We start from the raw sequence: 17,312 nt of genomic DNA on the forward strand, positions 1-17,312 counted from the left end.
AATATTGTTGCTCCCAATTAAGTAGTACTAGACATAAGTTGGGGCTCTAGTTAAAAGGCAATTTGTAATATTAGGAATCATCCAACTTCTTATGAGCACATGTAAAAGATTGATAATTTCTTTTATGTGTGAGATATTTCTTCACATTATTACAGTATTAAGTAGATCATAGGGGCAATACAAAACATTTTACTTTGAATAATATTTAAATTACCTATCAACAAGAGTTGAAAGAAAAAAAAAAAAAAAAAAAACAGGAAATACATAAGGATTCATACATCCATCAAACCTTCACAATATATTACTTCAATCTTGCTGCTGCAAATCATCAAATCACATTATTTCTACAGCTTAATAATTAATAAATGCCCATGCACATCATGATATCATACCAAAGTACTTCAAAGTTCAAAGGCATTGGTAAAGCTGAAGAGGAAGGCGTGGAGCAAGCAAAACCTCCAGTGGATTTGCTTTAGGCAGCGCAAGCCCCAATCCTTCCTTCATATCCACCGCCCCATCACCAACTCTACTCATATCAAATCCCTGAATCAAACGAGCCAGAACCAATTGCACCACATGCAACCCTAGTGTCATACCAGGGCAAGACCTTCTACCTGCACTAAATGGAATATACCCGAAATTACTTTGACCTTTGAAATCCACGTCAGTATGAGTGGTCATGAACCTCTCAGGTTGAAACTCACAAGGGTTGGTCCACATGCGTGGGTCCCGCTGCAACTTCCAAATGTTTACTAGTAAACGAGTGCCTTTGGGGACGAAGTAACCACCGAGATGACAGTCCTCCATGGCCTCACGGAGGCCTGTGATTGGGCCAGGTGGGTATAGGCGTAGGGTTTCCTTAAGAATGGCTTGGAAGTATTTGAGGTTTGTGAGGTCTGATTCTTGAACCCATCGGTCTCTTCCTACGTGGATGTCCAACTCTTTCTGGGCAGATTTGAGGACTTTTTGGTTGTTGAGGAGTAAGGAGATTGCCCATGTTAGGGTCACAGATGTGCTTTCTGTGCCAGTTATCATTAGCACCTGCGAAAGGAAGGAAAATAGAAAACAAATTAATCCCAAGTTTTCCGATCCTAACTTATACGATATAACATTATAACTGATGCTTATTTATTTGTAACAAAAAAATTGACATGTTATGTGTCATGTCAAAAACAAATTAAATAAGAGTTCATTTATTAAACTGTCAAGTGTAACCTCAGAGTGCATACTAATTAATTATAATTCTACAAGTTCAAACAACCTTGGTAATAACAAAGTTTACAGTGTCTTTGGTGCACCATTTTGTATTTACAGTTAGGTATTTAAATATGAACATGTGTTATATTCTAGTGGACTCATAACACCAAGTAAACCATATGGTTTGTACCATATACATAATTATATATTACACCAATCAAACTTACCAGTGCTGTTGCCTTGATGACATTATCACAGCTATGGCCATAAATTTCATCCTCCTCAAAGTTGGATATCATAACATCCATCAAGTCACTCTCAACCCTATTATTCTTGCTTTCCAATCTCCTTTGTCGATGTTCTTCGAGCCATTTCCCAAGTACGTAGTCCAGTTCCTTAAAACATTTCTTCATGGAACTCACGTGACCAAACAAACCGTCCAGCCACTCAAAACATGGCATAGCATCTGACCAGACAAAAACACCAAAGAGATACAAAGTCTCTTTTATCGCCTTCTCAAAACGCCAAACGTCCCCGTGTTTCTCATTAGACTGGTCAGCCGTCAATCTCTTCCCAGCGATCAACTTCAAGTTTATGTTAAATGTCAAGTGCTCTAATAACTCACTCATATGCACTGATGACGACGATGACGGGGAACTTGGATCCACATTATCTTTTTTGCAAACTAGTGAGTGCAAAGTTTTGATGAAGGAGTCAACTTCTGAGGCCCTGACGTGGCTCGAGGTTTTAACTCTTCGGCTCGAGAGAAGCTCCATGGTGGCCATTTTGCGGACGTTGCGCCAGTAGTCTCCGTACGGAGCAAGGGCGAAGATGGCGTTGTCATAGCCCAAGTACCTGCCGCCGGCTGTATTCGCCCGGGTGGCGAAAACTCTGTCATTTTTTGTGAACAATTCCTGGACTTGTTCCCAAGCGCTGAGAACAAGCAGTTCGTGCTGGCCAAGCTTGAGGGAGTAGATGGGTCCGAGTTGATCAGCCATGGCTCCGAGGATAAGTGCAACTGGGTTTTCGTCACGTAGTAGAGGGAGGTGACCTACGAAGGGCCATGCTCCGGAGGGTTGAGGGACTTTAGGCATCATGGTCTTTTTGTTGGTTCTGTTCTTCTTAGTGTTTGCTGTTGCTATGACTCTCAAGGCACCATAGAGAATTAGAGAAGCTAAAATTGCATGAAAGATTTGGAATGGAGAAATTGTTGAATCCATGGTGGTGACTGGTGAGAGAGAGTTAAGTGGTAGTAAGATTGTGTGGAGGATATATAGACTAGTAGATTTTGGGATGTGTTGTAGTAAAAGAGGCGTGCAGCACGTATTCCATGAAAGAATTGAGTTTCACTCAGATAGCGTTTAAAATCCACGCACGTGACAAATATTCATTGTACTCTTGCTGAGCCCTTCAAACTAGGCGGGTATAGTTTATATGCGCATAACATATTCATTATATATGTGTTTTCAGTAAAAGACGAAAGAAAAACAGTACTGGGAGGACCCATTTTTTAGGGACTCTGTTACGGTCCATACGTTTGAAGTGTCACACCATGTGGAATACAAATGCATTTTTTGAAGTGTCACACTACATGTGGAAAAGAGGCAAGAGCCACAAACTCGATGGCCATGGCCCACAAGTAGTGGCCTTTTCTACTCAAAAACCACATTTTTTGGTTACTCTTTCTTTCGGTACCAAGATGGCCATGGCCCACAAGTAGTGGCCTTTTCTACTCAAAAACCACATTTTTTGGTTACTCTTTCTTTCGGTACCATGTTTTGCATGACTGATAATAAGTCGATATTATACTATATATTTTATCTTAATTTTAGTTAAAATTTAGTGATTTTTTTTGTGAAAATTTTGATGCTTTAATTTATATTCTTAATGTAGGACATTCGACTTCCTCTGGAGCAAAATATGATGAAGCAGACGATTTTTAGAGTGATTCAAATTGAAGGACGTTCATGTGTCTCTCAACTTGTTCGTATCAAAGTTTCATAATTTTCTATCTAGCGGTTTATTTATGGCAATGAAATATAGGGTTAGGGTGCAGTGTTGTCACAATGATGTTTTGGGCTTATTTGGGCTTTTTGGTGTCTAAGATGATGATGTCTTTTGGGTTCGAGGCCATCTGCAATTATGTTTGGGACATCTGAAGCTTTAATTCTAGGGAGTTTTAACAAAACACTCCCGATACTATTCACTTTTAACAAAAAACCACATTTTTACATTTTCCTGATACTATTCACTGCACATTTATTTGTCATTTTTCATTAAAACTAAAGTTTTTTTGGAATTTTTGTTAGTTTTCCTTTAATTCTAGTCATTTGGGCCTACTTTAGAGCCTTGAAAGTTCAAAAAGTGATTGATTTGTGGTTGGACAAATTTCCCATATTTGATTAAGATTATGTTTCCTAGTTTCTTTTAAGCTATTATGTTTCCTAGTTTTATTCTAAGATCTTTTCTAGGTAGGGTTTTATTTTCTAGTAGTATAAATAATGCTATTTAGCCATTAGAAAGTGAGGGGAAAAAAAGGCGTAGAACACACTACTTTGGAGCTTTTAACAATTCAAGTTTATTTATATTTTGTTTATGATTGTTAGTAACTAATCTCTTTTGCAGGACGAGGCCACGAGTCTTATCAAGAATATGTAGTTTCTTTTCAATTTACTTATGATATTATGCATGTAGATTTGAATTATTAATCATCGGTTTAAACTATCTAATTGTCTTGATGCTTAGCTACCATTAGGATCTTTAGAAAAGTAATTTGATGCAATTTTGATCGAAGGTCAGTCCCTGAAATTGACGAAGGCTTCTTGTGGTTAATATGTGGAAGTTCACTTAGGATGAATACCACGTCTTAAGGGTTGCATGTTTTTTCAAAAGGTTTCACAAAACTGAATGAGTCATGTATGTTCAAATTTGATATGAATACCACAGACGGATTGTATGTTTGATATATGCTCTATGTTGGGGGTCCAAGTAGGCATATATTAGGAAAACTTAACCTTCAAATATGCATGCGTAATTCATAAGTGGAAGAACTACATAGGATTGTTAAGATGACGACGGAACCCTCGTGCTTTCACAATTTAATTTTTAAAAACCATTTTCTTTTAGTTTATTTTATTTTGCCAATTTATTTAATTATTTCTCTTAAATTCGTTTTTATTATTTTAAATCACCAAATCAACCTTTTCTCAAACTTGTTTTACATAAGTAATTAAGATTTAATTTTGACATAAATATTCATTCAATCCTTGTAGAAAACGACATTGCTAGAGCTACTATACTACGATTACCTTGTACTATTGCAAGTATTTTAAATGTTTTTGTACTTTTGCAGGTGGTAAATATCCCATCAAGAAATTGGCGTTGTTGCCGGGGGTTGTTTTAAATAATTTGTGTACATCAATTCTTAGTTAATTATTTTTGTAAATATTTTTTTATTTACTTGATTTTTTTTTAGGTAACAATTTGTTGATTTTGGGAGCATTGCAGCAATGGATTGGTTTGGATTCTCACAAGGAGCACCTACAATTTGTGCTCCTTGCAATTTGAATACCCATGATATTATGTATTGTCCTCAAAGCCAGTATTTTCTAGAGTTTGTGCAGCACCATATAAATATGAGGAACAATTTCAGAGGCCTAGGTGCAACTCAAAATTTTCCAATCCATCTTGGCCAGAGCATAAAAATCCTATGTGGGAGTGTATTAAACAGCCTTTTGAACAGCCTCATGCACCAGCAAAAGCTGATTGGGAGGTTGCAGTTGAGAAATTGGCAGACAGTACCCTTACAAGGCTTGATCAAGCCGATCAAGAAATTCATAATATTCATAAATCAATAAAAAAATCTGGTGCATCAATGGAAAGAACAGGAGGAAGAGGAGTTTCCTAGTCAACCAATTACTAATCCACAATGTTCAGAGGAATGCTGCATAATTCAACCATCCCAATGTGTGGAGAGCTATTATAATTACATTCTGGGAGATATTGAAATTAAAGAGCCATCAACGTATGACTCGTGCACAATGGAGGAAAAAGCACCTAATGATCCTGAAAGTTCAACAGAATTTGCTCCTACCAAGGTCTGTGTGCCACACATACTATTTCAAAGGGCTGCAATGCAACCCACAAAGTTGCAGGAACACGTTGAAACTGACGGGTTGGACAGTGTTGTTCAAAACTAGTCAAAATTTGATGATTCCCATGATAAGATTTTGAGCTCTAACCATTTGGATACAGGGCAGGCTATTGATAAAAAAAAGTTTTGGTTGTTGAATTAAACAAGCCAACAGTAGAGCCCATAAAACATGTCAGGGCCAATTTTATAAACAGGCTAAATTCTACAAGGGCAAGCATGAAGAGCTTAGTGACAGCCAAATTCTTCGTCAAGAAATTCAGCCAGTGCAGAAATTGTGAATGCTAAATACAAGGTTTAAGTCAATTCAACGGATACATAAGTCTCATTGTAGGGGATTCTATTTGATTACAAAGATTCATTCACAAAGAAGGCTGAATATGATGGATTCAACCACTCCCTTGAAACACATAATTGACAAACATCTTATTCCGTACCTACTGTTGCCTTACGATGTTGTTAAAACGTGGTTGACTCTAATAGAGCAAGTGACATGATTATCAATTCCTTCCTCTATGTCTAGCTATATACGTTAACTAAAATGCTAATCGGAAGGCAACCCAATTTTTCTAAACTCTTTTCTTTTTAATTTCATTCATTTTATTTTCTTCCTTTTTAGTCTTTTATCACAAAAATAAAAAAAATTATCAGAATATTGAAAAACACAAAAACAACCATTTTTTTAGTTAATCAGTATTTTATTTTGGGTTTTATTCTAATTAGTTTTTTATTGTGTGATCTTTGCAGGTTGCATTGGAAGCAATTCAGCCCTAAAAATCCACTAAGCGCGCACATTCATCTGAATCATGCATTCAACAGCATTTATACATTCAACTCAGCACTCATCAGCATTCATCATCATTCATCATCAACGAAAAGTGCAGAAAATTAATCGAATGCAGCAATACGCACAGGCAGTGTTCCAAACATACTCACAGTGGGGTGGGTGATGAAGCCCAAAAATCGCAGAAGGAGAGTGAGCACTTTTACCTGCCATGGAGGACAAAGATCCCAGTGATGGATGTGCTGAGATGTGATCAATCTGGGCTTGTGGCTTTAATTTCCCAAACCCGAAGTTTGGGGGTTGTGTTAGAATATATAAGGATATTTGTAGATTATAATTTGAGTTATGTAGAGGGTGCCGGCTGTCATTATATTAGTGGCTGTTGATCATTTGTCTTAAGGTTGTTGTGAGAGCGAGTTAGTATAAATAGTAGAAATGCATTGTATTGTTTAACTTAACAGAAATAGAAAATACAGTTTCAATATTCTCTCTCTCTCTCTCTAAAAGCTCTCGATAGTTTTCTCTGTCTTCCTCCATAGCCAAGCTTTGCTATTTCTAGCTATGTTGACATGGTATCTTCGCCGGTGTGGTTACCGCTACCAGTTGCCGATCTTGCTTGCTTTCGCTTCCTCTGTTTGTTGTCGTGCTTAGTGGATTGTTGTTGCTCTCTCTGGTGATTGCTTCTGTCGTTGGTGTTCGCAGTCGGTGCTCTGCGAAACCCTAATTTTTGGGGCTTATTGCCGTTCGTTGTCTTGCAGAGGTGATATTTCTTCTGCCTAAAGGTTGTGTTGCTGATAATTGTCGAAATTTCTGATTTTTCTCCTGCAACCCTAATTTTTTGGGGCTTCTTGCTGTGGTTGGTTTTGCATCTTTTCGTGCCTTCTGTACTGTAATCTTGCTTCGCTTCTTGTGTGCTCTTTCTGTCTGTGGTGAAATTCATTGGTTCTGTGGTGTTTCGTGCCAATCAAGATTTGCGGTTTATCAACTATACAAACATGGTTACGGCTGCATAGTTAGCACTTTCACAATCTCCGATTTCTTCATTGATTCCAAGTGTGAGTAACACTGTTACGGTGAAACTGGATGATTCCAATTATGTCACTTGGAATTTCCAGTTGGAACTGTTGTTGGATGGTAATGGCATTCGAGGCTTTCTTGATGGATCAATCCCTTGTCCTGCTCGTTTTGATGACACTGTGGAAAATGAACAAGTTGTGACTGATGCATATAAAGTTTGGAAGATTCATGATAGAGCTTTAATGGCGCTTATAACTGCTACATTGTCTACGGCTGCTTTGTCTTGTGTGATTGGTTGTAAAAGCTCGAGAGAGCTGTGGAACTGTCTTCATGAACGGTTTGCTAGTATGACTAGGACTAGCATTGTGCAAATGAAGATTGATCTTCAAAATATTAAAAAGGGTTCTGAGAATATTGATGCTTACTTGCAACGAATCAAGGATGCTAGGGATCAATTGGCTGCCGTAGGTGTTTTCATATCTGATGAAGATATTGTTATTGTGGCATTACGAGGTCTACCTCCTGAGTACAACACCATTAAAGCAGTGATTCGGGGTCGTGAGAATCTGGTGTCTCTTAAGGAACTTCGATCACAACTCAGGGCTGAAGAATCTACCCTAGATGAGACCACTCGACAGATTCCTCTCATGTCAGCCATGCATGCTCACACTACTGGTTCTACTTTTGATGTTGGTGGCTCTTCGGGGACAAAGTCCTATTCCTCTGGATCTGATAATGGTCATTTCTCAGGCCACAATCACTTGTCCTTTCCTGTTGCTTTATTTCCCCAGTCCATTGCACCACTGCCATTCATGCCTCAGTTTGCACAGATTCCAGTTTCTGGACCTCAGGCGTTTGTCTCTCAACAGGGATCAGGGACTTACAATAATTTCAGGGGAAATACCTTCAAATCCAAAGGCAGAGGCAAGAAATTTTTTTCTGGGCATCAGTCACAATTCCATCAGCAACCTTCTTATGGTGCACCTGCCTACTCACAATCTCCATTTCAGTCACAAGGTTCTCAGGTGTCTCAGAATCCTCAACAAGTTTGTCAAATATGTGATCGAAAAGGACATTCTGCTCTTACTTGTTTTCAGCATGGGTGTCAAATTTGTCATAGAGTTGGGCACACTGCAGCTACATGTTTTGATCGAACTCAAGCTGCAATTCAACCATTCCATTCTTCACAGTCCTTTCCCACTTATCCACAACAGTATCCACCACAGTACCAACCTTCCGTGCCGTCTCAACCTCTACATCCTGGAATGCCTACTGCTTCTTATAACTCCACTCCTGCAATGAATTCTCAGTTTTTTCAACATTCTGGAGGATCACAACACAACTCTCAGTTTGCTATGAATGCTCGGGTTCAGCCATCACCTTCTGCACCATCACAGGAGTATTGGCTTCTTGATTCCGGGGCGACTCATCATATGACCAATGATCTCTCTAATCTCAATATGGCTGCTCCTTATCCTGCTAATGATCGTGTTACTGGTGCAAATGGTGAAGGTTTAAAAATTGCAAATTATGGCAGTTCTCAACTTTCCACCAAATCTCACATGTTTCAATTGAATTCTGTTCTGCATGTTCCTAAATTGTCTCAACACTTGTTGTCTATGCATCAACTGTGTAAAGATAACAACTGCAGATGCATTGTTGATGAATTTTCTGTATGTGTACAGGACAAGGTCACCAAGAGAACGTTGTTCCACGGACTGAGTAACAATGCCGTTTACCCCATTCCCGTGCTCAACACTTCAACCGGTTCTCCAGCAGCTTTCCTTGGAAAAAAAATTAATTCTACACTGTGGCATTGTCGATTGGGACACCCTACCAATTCTATTGTACAAACAGCCCTTAGCAAGTCTTTCATCTCAGCCCCTAGTACCATTGATTCTGAATCTTGTCTTTCTTGCTTAAAAGGCAAATTCACAAAATTGCCATTTCCTGTACATGCTTCCAAATCTTCCATTCCTTTTGAAGTGATTCATTCTGATGTATGGGGCCCTGCTCCTCAACTGTCTATAGAAGGTTACAAATACTATGTTTCCTTCATTGATGAATGTACTAGGTATACATGGATTTTTCCGGTTATCAATAAAGCTGCTGTGTTTGGACTATTTGTTCAGTTTCAAGCCTATATTACTACTGCTTTTGCTCAGTCTATTAAAGTTCTTCAAAGTGATGGTGGTGGAGAGTATATTAGTTCTCAATTCCAGTCTTTTCTAAAGTCTAAGGGCATTGTTCACCAGCTTTCATGTCCATACACACCTGAACAAAACGGTTTAGCTGAACGAAAGAATAGACATGTAGTTGAAACAACTATTACTCTTCTTCAGCAAGCTTCCCTGTCTAATCTGTTTTGGTATCATGCTTGTGCAACAGCAACATATCTTATTAATCGGATGCCAACGCCTATTCTTGCCATGAAATCACCATTTGAAGTGTTGTTTAACTCTCCACCTCGTCTAGATCACTTAAGAATTTTTGGCTGTGCATGTTATCCCTCTTTGAAACCGTATAGAACCACTAAGCTTGATCCTAAGACTACACAGTGTATTTTCTTGGGTTATGCTGCACAGTACAAAGGTTATATTTGTTTTGATATTTCCCATTACAAGTTGATTGTTTCCAGGCATGTGTTGTTTGATGAAACACAATATCCTTCTCTGTCTTCTTCTTTTGATAAGGCAGGCTCTTGTTTTCCACAATCTACCTTCTCACCACAGGTTGTTCATTCCAATAACTTCACTCAGTCTCCTATTATCCCTATACCCTTACCTTCTGTTTTTCACCATCCCACTACATCACCTACTGTTACTCAGTCTAGTTCTCTGGCACCTGGTGACCTTGTCTCCTCTTCTACATCAGCACGTCATGGTACTTCCGACGGTTCCAGATCCGAGTTACATCCTGACATCACCACATCTCAGGTTCCCGATCTTCAACCTATGGTCCTTGTTCCTCAAAATTGCCATCCTATGCAAACTAGGTCCAAGTCTGGTATTTGCAAGAAGAAACAAGGTTTTAGTGCTACTGTTCACTCTTCCATTGGCACAGAACCAACCTCATTTACTGCAGCATCTAAATCCGTTGAGTGGAAACAGGCCATGAAAGAGGAAATGGATGCATTACTTCAACAGAAGACGTGGTCCCTTGTTCCTCTACCTCCAAACAAAAACCTTGTCGGCTGCAAATGGATCTACAAGCTCAAGCGCCATCCTGATGGTTCGATTGCTCGGCATAAAGCCCGGTTAGTGGCCAAGGGTTTTTCTCAAGAAGCAGGACTTGACTATTATGAGACCTTCAGTCCGGTAGTTAAACCAACCACAGTCCGATTGATGTTATCCTTGGCAGCTACTAACGGATGGAAGTTGAGGCAGCTTGATGTCAAAAATGCGTTTTTGCATGGCTTCCTTGAGGAGGAAGTGTATATGTCTCAACCTTAGGGTTTTGTTGATACTGATCATCCTGAATATGTGTGCAAGCTGCAACGGTCTCTCTATGGACTAAAACAAGCTCCCCGAGCTTGGAATGCCCGGTTTACTTCCTTCTTAGTTTCTCTGGGTTTTCAAGCTTCCTATGCCGATCCTTCTCTCTTTGTCAAGTTTGATGGTCTTCATATGGTGGTATTATTGTTATACGTGGATGATATTATACTTACTGGTGATCATGATACTACTGTTCACTCTGTGCTTCAACGCTTGACTAAGGAATTTGCTATGACAGACTTGGGTCTCCTTCATTATTTTCTCGGTCTGCAAATTGAGTATTGTCCACAGGGGTTGTTTGTCCATCAGTCTAAATATATACAAGACTTGCTGCAGAAAACTGATATGGTTCAGTGCAAGCCTTGCATTACTCCTTGTCATCCCAACCAAAAATTACTTAATCATGGCAGTTCGTTATATTCTGATCCCACCCACTACAGGAGCATTGTTGGAGCTTTACAATACCTCACGTTCACTCGACCTGACATTGCATACTCTGTTAGTCAGGTTTGTCAGTTCATGCATACACCATTGGAGTCTCATTTTGGTGCTGTCAAACAGATTTTGCGCTATCTCCGAGGCACTATGGATTGGGGAGTCTGTTTTCGGCCTGAAGATTTAGACATTCAAGCCTACACAGATGCCGATTGGGCGGGTGATCCAAATGATCGGCGGTCTACAACCGGTTTTGTCGTGTTTCTTGGTTCCAATCCCATTTCGTGGAGCTCTAAGAAACAACACACAGTCAGTCGCTCTTCTACTGAAGTCGAATATCGGGCTATGGCCACTACCACTGCTGAGATTATATGGATCCAACAATTGCTCAAGGACTTGCATATTTCGAGTTCTGTTCCTCCTTTGTTACATTGTGATAATATCTCAGCTATGGCGTTGGCCACTAATCCGGTTCTTCACTCCAAAGCTAAGCATATCGAGGTGGACTGTCACTTTGTGCGCGAACGGGTTCAACAAGGCATTATTTCTCTTCAGTTTGTCTCCTCTACTGATCAGTATGCAGATATCCTGACCAAGGGCTTGTGCTCTCCTTCCTTCAGTCATCATTGTTCCAACCTTATGCTTGGGACTTCCCAACATAAGCTTGAGGGGGAATGTTAGAATATATAAGGATATTTGTAGATTATAATTTGAGTTATGTAGAGGGTGCCAGCTGTCATTATATTAGTGGCTGTTGATCATTTGTCTTAAGGTTGTTGTGAGAGCGTGTTAGTATAAATAGTAGAAATGCATTGTATTGTTTAACTTAACAGAAATAGAAAATACAGTTTCAATATTCTCTCTCTCTCTCTCTAAAAGCTCTCGATAGTTTTCTCTGTCTTCCTCCATAGCCAAGCTTTGCTATTTCTAGCTATGTTGACAGGTTGCAGGTTGCATTTCGAACAACAGTTACGGCCTTGGACAAAATGGCTATGGTAGCACGGCTAGAAAGTAGAGATGGATGAAGGTTAGAGATAAGGAGCCCTCCCCGCTCTGGGCTCGAGGCTGGAGAGAGAAGCGGCTGAGGGTTTCGACGCTCGAAATAACAAACGGTAAATGAAATGGGGGTGTTCTGGTTTTTATTATGGTGCACGTGTGCACTTGCATGCCGAAGGCCGTTGGGTTGATCCATTTTTCGATGGATTGGGCTCAATCTTGGCCCATTGCGTTACCTCATGTTCTTTAGCACATGTCCACAAATCACGGCCCCATGGTTTTCATGCATCAGGACACCATGTCGGGTCCAGGTACCATCTTTCCTTTAAGTTTTGTTTTATTAAGAATTGTATCTCTTGTCTTCCTATCATATTCTTCATTTTAGTTTTTACTAGCAACGGTGCCGCGCGTTGCTGAGAGATTGAAAATTATATTTAAGATTATGCAAATTCATTTACTTCATAAGCAATGTTTGAGTCAAGAAATGATAGACCTGGCAAACGGGTCGTGTCTGTCGTGTTCGTGTCGTTTTCGTGTAACACCTGTTATCTTAACGGGTCGTGTCGTGTCACACCTGTTATCTTAACGGGTCCTTAACAGGTCGTGTCACTTTACCCAACGGGTAAAGTGACCCGACCCGTTATGACCCGTTAAGAAAAAAATATATTTTTTTTAAAATTTGCACATACCACACATTGCGACATAAATATTACTTGAAAACATTAAAACATTTCTCGTTCAAGTACTATATCTACACTCGAAAATGAAAGCCTAATAAAAAAAATAATACATACACTACTAATCTATTACAAATATTAAATGTGCAAGGATAAAGAGTTTTTGTTTTTAAGATTGACTAACACTTAGAGTTTATTTATACTTTTATTAAGTATAACATAAGATTTTGTGGTATCCACTTGTGTAAATATTTTAAATTGAAGATCGAATTCATTCATTGTATTCATATAGGGTCAAGGAGTGTAGTTATAAAAAATCATCAAAATCGGAGTTAAAATAACCGTTAAATCGTGATTTTTCGTTTATAACCGTTGAAAAGCTTTGTCCCGTTACTTGATCTCTGAATGTTTTTTTTTTGTGATTTTTTGCTGATGTGATCTCCAAGCATATACAAACAATTTTGACGGTTTGGATCGTTGAAATTAGTTTTGGAGAATTCGTAAAACGATAGATTGACTAACACTTAGAGTTTATTTATACTTTTATTAAGTATAATATAAGATTTTGTGGTATCCACTTGTGTAAATATTTTAAATTGAAGATCGAATTCATTCATTGTATTCATATAGGGTCAAGGAGTGTAGTTATAAAAAATCATCAAAATCGGAGTTAAAATAACCGTTAAATCGTGATTTTTCATTTATAACCGTTGAAAAGCTTTGTCCCGTTACTTGATCTCTGAATGTTTTTTTTTTGTGATTTTTTGCTGATGTGATCTCCAAGCATATACAAACAATTTTGACGGTTTGGATCGTTGAAATTAGTTTTGGAGAATTCGTAAAACGATAGATTGACTAACGCTTAGAGTTTATTTATACTTTTATTAAGTATAACATAAGATTTTGTGGTATCCACTTGTGTAAATATTTTAAATTGAAGATCGAATTCATTCATTGTATTCATATAGGGTCAAGGAGTGTAGTTATAAAAAATCATCAAAATCGGAGTTAAAATAACCGTTAAATCGTGATTTTTCGTTTATAACCGTTGAAAAGCTTTGTCCCGTTACTTGATCTCTGAATGTTTTTTTTTTGTGATTTTTTTCTGATGTGATCTCCAAGCATATACAAACAATTTTGACGGTTTGGATCGTTGAAATTAGTTTTGGAGAATTCGTAAAACGATAGATTGACTAACACTTAGAGTTTATTTATACTTTTATTAAGTATAACATAAGATTTTGTGGTATCCACTTGTGTAAATATTTTAAATTGAAGATCGAATTCATTCATTGTATTCATATAGGGTCAAGGAGTGTAGTTATAAAAAATCATCAAAATCGGAGTTAAAATAACCGTTAAATCGTGATTTTTCATTTATAACCGTTGAAAAGTTTTGTCCCGTTACTTGATCTCTGAATGTTTTTTTTTTGTGATTTTTTGCTGATGTGATCTCCAAGTATATACAAACAATTTTGACGGTTTGGATCGTTGAAATTAGTTTTGGAGAATTCGTAAAACGATAGATTGACTAACGCTTAGAGTTTATTTATACTTTTATTAAGTATAACATAAGATTTTGTGGTATCCACTTGTGTAAATATTTTAAATTGAAGATCGAATTCATTCATTGTATTCATATAGGGTCAAGGAGTGTAGTTATAAAAAATCATCAAAATCGGAGTTAAAATAACCGTTAAATCGTTATTTTTCGTTTATAACCGTTGAAAAGCTTTGTCCCGTTACTTGATCTCTGAATGTTTTTTTTTTTGTGATTTTTTGCTGATGTGATCTCCAAGCATATACAAACAATTTTGACGGTTTGGATCGTTGAAATTAGTTTTGGAGAATTCGTAAAACGATAGATTGACTAACACTTAGAGTTTATTTATACTTTTATTAAGTATAACATAAGATTTTGTGGTATCCACTTGTGTAAATATTTTAAATTGAAGATCGAATTCATTCATTGTATTCATATAGGGTCAAGGAGTGTAGTTATAAAAAATCATCAAAATCGGAGTTAAAATAACCGTTAAATCGTGATTTTTCATTTATAACCGTTGAAAAGCTTTGTCCCGTTACTTGATCTCTGAATGTTTTTTTTTTGTGATTTTTTGCTGATGTGATCTCCAAGCATATACAAACAATTTTGACGGTTTGGATCGTTGAAATTAGTTTTGGAGAATTCGTAAAACGATAGATTGACTAACGCTTAGAGTTTATTTATACTTTTATTAAGTATAACATAAGATTTTGTGGTATCCACTTGTGTAAATATTTTAAATTGAAGATCGAATTCATTCATTGTATTCATATAGGGTCAAGGAGTGTAGTTATAAAAAATCATCAAAATCGGAGTTAAAATAACCGTTAAATCGTGATTTTTCGTTTATAACCGTTGAAAAGCTTTGTCCCGTTACTTGATCTCTGAATGTTGTTTTTTTTGTGATTTTTTTCTGATGTGATCTCCAAGCATATACAAACAATTTTGACGGTTTGGATCGTTGAAATTAGTTTTGGAGAATTCGTAAAACGATAGATTGACTAACACTTAGAGTTTATTTATACTTTTATTAAGTATAACATAAGATTTTGTGGTATCCACTTGTGTAAATATTTTAAATTGAATATCGAATTCATTCATTGTATTCATATAGGGTCAAGGAGTGTAGTTATAAAAAATCATCAAAATCGGAGTTAAAATAACCGTTAAATCGTGATTTTTCATTTATAACCGTTGAAAAGCTTTGTCCCGTTTACTTGATCTCTGAATGTTTTTTTTTTGTGATTTTTTGTTGATGTGATCTCCAAGCATATACAAACAATTTTGACGGTTTGGATCGTTGAAATTAGTTTTGGAGAATTCGTAAAACGATAGATTGACTAACACTTAGAATTTATTTATACTTAGATTCACCACTTCTATTAATTTTCATTTTTCCCTCTCTTTTTTGTTTCCTTTTCAACTTTTTCTTATCATTTTCACTTTTCCCTCCAACATCTTTCCCTAATTGAATTCCCTCACTTTTTTGTTTTATTTTCAACTTTTCTTAACATTTTCATTTTCCCTCCATTTTTTTTTTCAAAAAGGGCGGCAAGTTGGCAAATGGCAATGGCAAGAAATTGATTATTGAAATTTGAGAATGGAAACAAATCACATATGAGTCCTGACGCATCAAATTTCAATGGATGCAAAATCATGCAAATATGCAATGCATGATCATGCATATTAAATTATTAATTAATAATTATTATAGTTTTTATAAAATTTAATATATATATATATATAATTAGTATAGATAGACTTAATATTTTGGGGGTATAATTATTATAGTATATATAATTATTATAATTATTATAAATTTTATAGTAAATTCAATATATATATATTTATTATAATTTTTAGGGGTATAAAATTGTAAAATTAATGTATATAATTATTACAGTATTTTTTGAGGGTTATAAAATTATAAAAATAATATTCTGCTTATCGTGTATCGTGTTTACCCACGTGTATACCCGACCCAACCCGTTATCTTAACAGGTGCTTATCGGGTTACCCGATAAGACCCGATTCGTTATCGTGTCGACCCAAACACCTGTTAATTTCGTGTCGTGTCGTGTCGGGTTATCGGGTCGTGTCAGAAATTGCCAGGTCTAAGAAATGAGCATTACAAATGAAAAAAAAAAACAAAAAAAAAAGAGAAAGAAAATTTAAAGTGACAAAGAGACCTCAACGATCTGGCTCAATTCATCATTCAAGACTTGGTCGAACTGTGATTTGCTCACTCTATCCTTCAACAAAAGAAAACCAAACCAAGTTCAGCAAGAATTATGCACGATCCTTGTGAAACTATATAACGAATGATAACATTGTTAAACAAACATGGGCTGGAGCTGATCTTAAAATTCATATAAAAGGTAGTGGTTTTCTTGAGAGTTTGCAAGTGTCATTGATAGGAGCATATTCATGCGACTTAAATGGCTTGTTCTCGTACATTTACGTTATGTTTCTTTAGTTATTTTAGTCCTTTATGCTTCTTTTGTATGTTTTCAGGATCGAAAGACGTGTTTTGACGAATGGATGCATTGTGGAGTGTTTTGGGGCCTTTTGGAGCACTATTGGGCTAAGGATGGATAGCTTATGCTTGGAGCCCAAGTGTTGGATGAAATTGAAGGCCTTGTATGCACTTGAGGACACAAAACAATGGCCCTAACCCAATTACATAACACCTTGCCATGGGCTTAACACAAACACCATTCCTTGCCATGCAAGGGGGAGCAATTTTGGTCCATTTTATGCACTTAAACCTTAGCCCAATTCCACACCATTGCAGCCAAATCCATTCTTTGCCATGCACATTCACCACCAATTCAACCACATGCACTTATTCCTCCATCATTGCACAACATTGCAGCCACATGCACCAAAAACACCCAATGCCGTGCACTTCCCTTGCCATTTTCAGCCATCACACTTCATCATTGCAGCCACCATTCACCCTAGTTGTCAATCACATACTTTCCCATTGTATAATACATCCACATGCATCTTTAAC

At 37.2% G+C, this 17,312-nt stretch overlaps 2 protein-coding genes across 2 annotated transcripts; one reads left to right on the forward strand and one right to left on the reverse strand.

Annotated features, from left to right (window-relative positions):
* Positions 1 to 118: 118 nt before the first annotated feature.
* LOC137728742 (dimethylnonatriene synthase-like) lies at positions 119 to 2,423 on the reverse strand. Its single transcript, XM_068467496.1, has 2 exons — positions 1,425 to 2,423; positions 119 to 1,041 (listed from the first exon to the last, which is right to left on the reverse strand). The coding sequence occupies exons 1-2, from the start codon at positions 2,415 to 2,417 to the stop codon at positions 409 to 411; spliced, it is 1,626 nt and encodes a 541-aa protein (XP_068323597.1). The 5' UTR covers positions 2,418 to 2,423; the 3' UTR covers positions 119 to 408.
* An 8,351-nt stretch (positions 2,424 to 10,774) lies between these two features.
* On the forward strand, positions 10,775 to 11,758 carry LOC137728346 (uncharacterized mitochondrial protein AtMg00810-like). The gene has a single exon (XM_068467157.1). It carries the CDS (start codon positions 10,775 to 10,777, stop codon positions 11,756 to 11,758), a length of 984 nt encoding a protein of 327 aa, XP_068323258.1.
* The last annotated feature ends 5,554 nt before the right edge of the window (positions 11,759 to 17,312 follow it).

Source organism: Pyrus communis, chromosome 3 (genome assembly GCF_963583255.1).
Source record: "Pyrus communis chromosome 3, drPyrComm1.1, whole genome shotgun sequence".
Lineage (NCBI taxonomy): Eukaryota > Viridiplantae > Streptophyta > Magnoliopsida > Rosales > Rosaceae > Pyrus > Pyrus communis.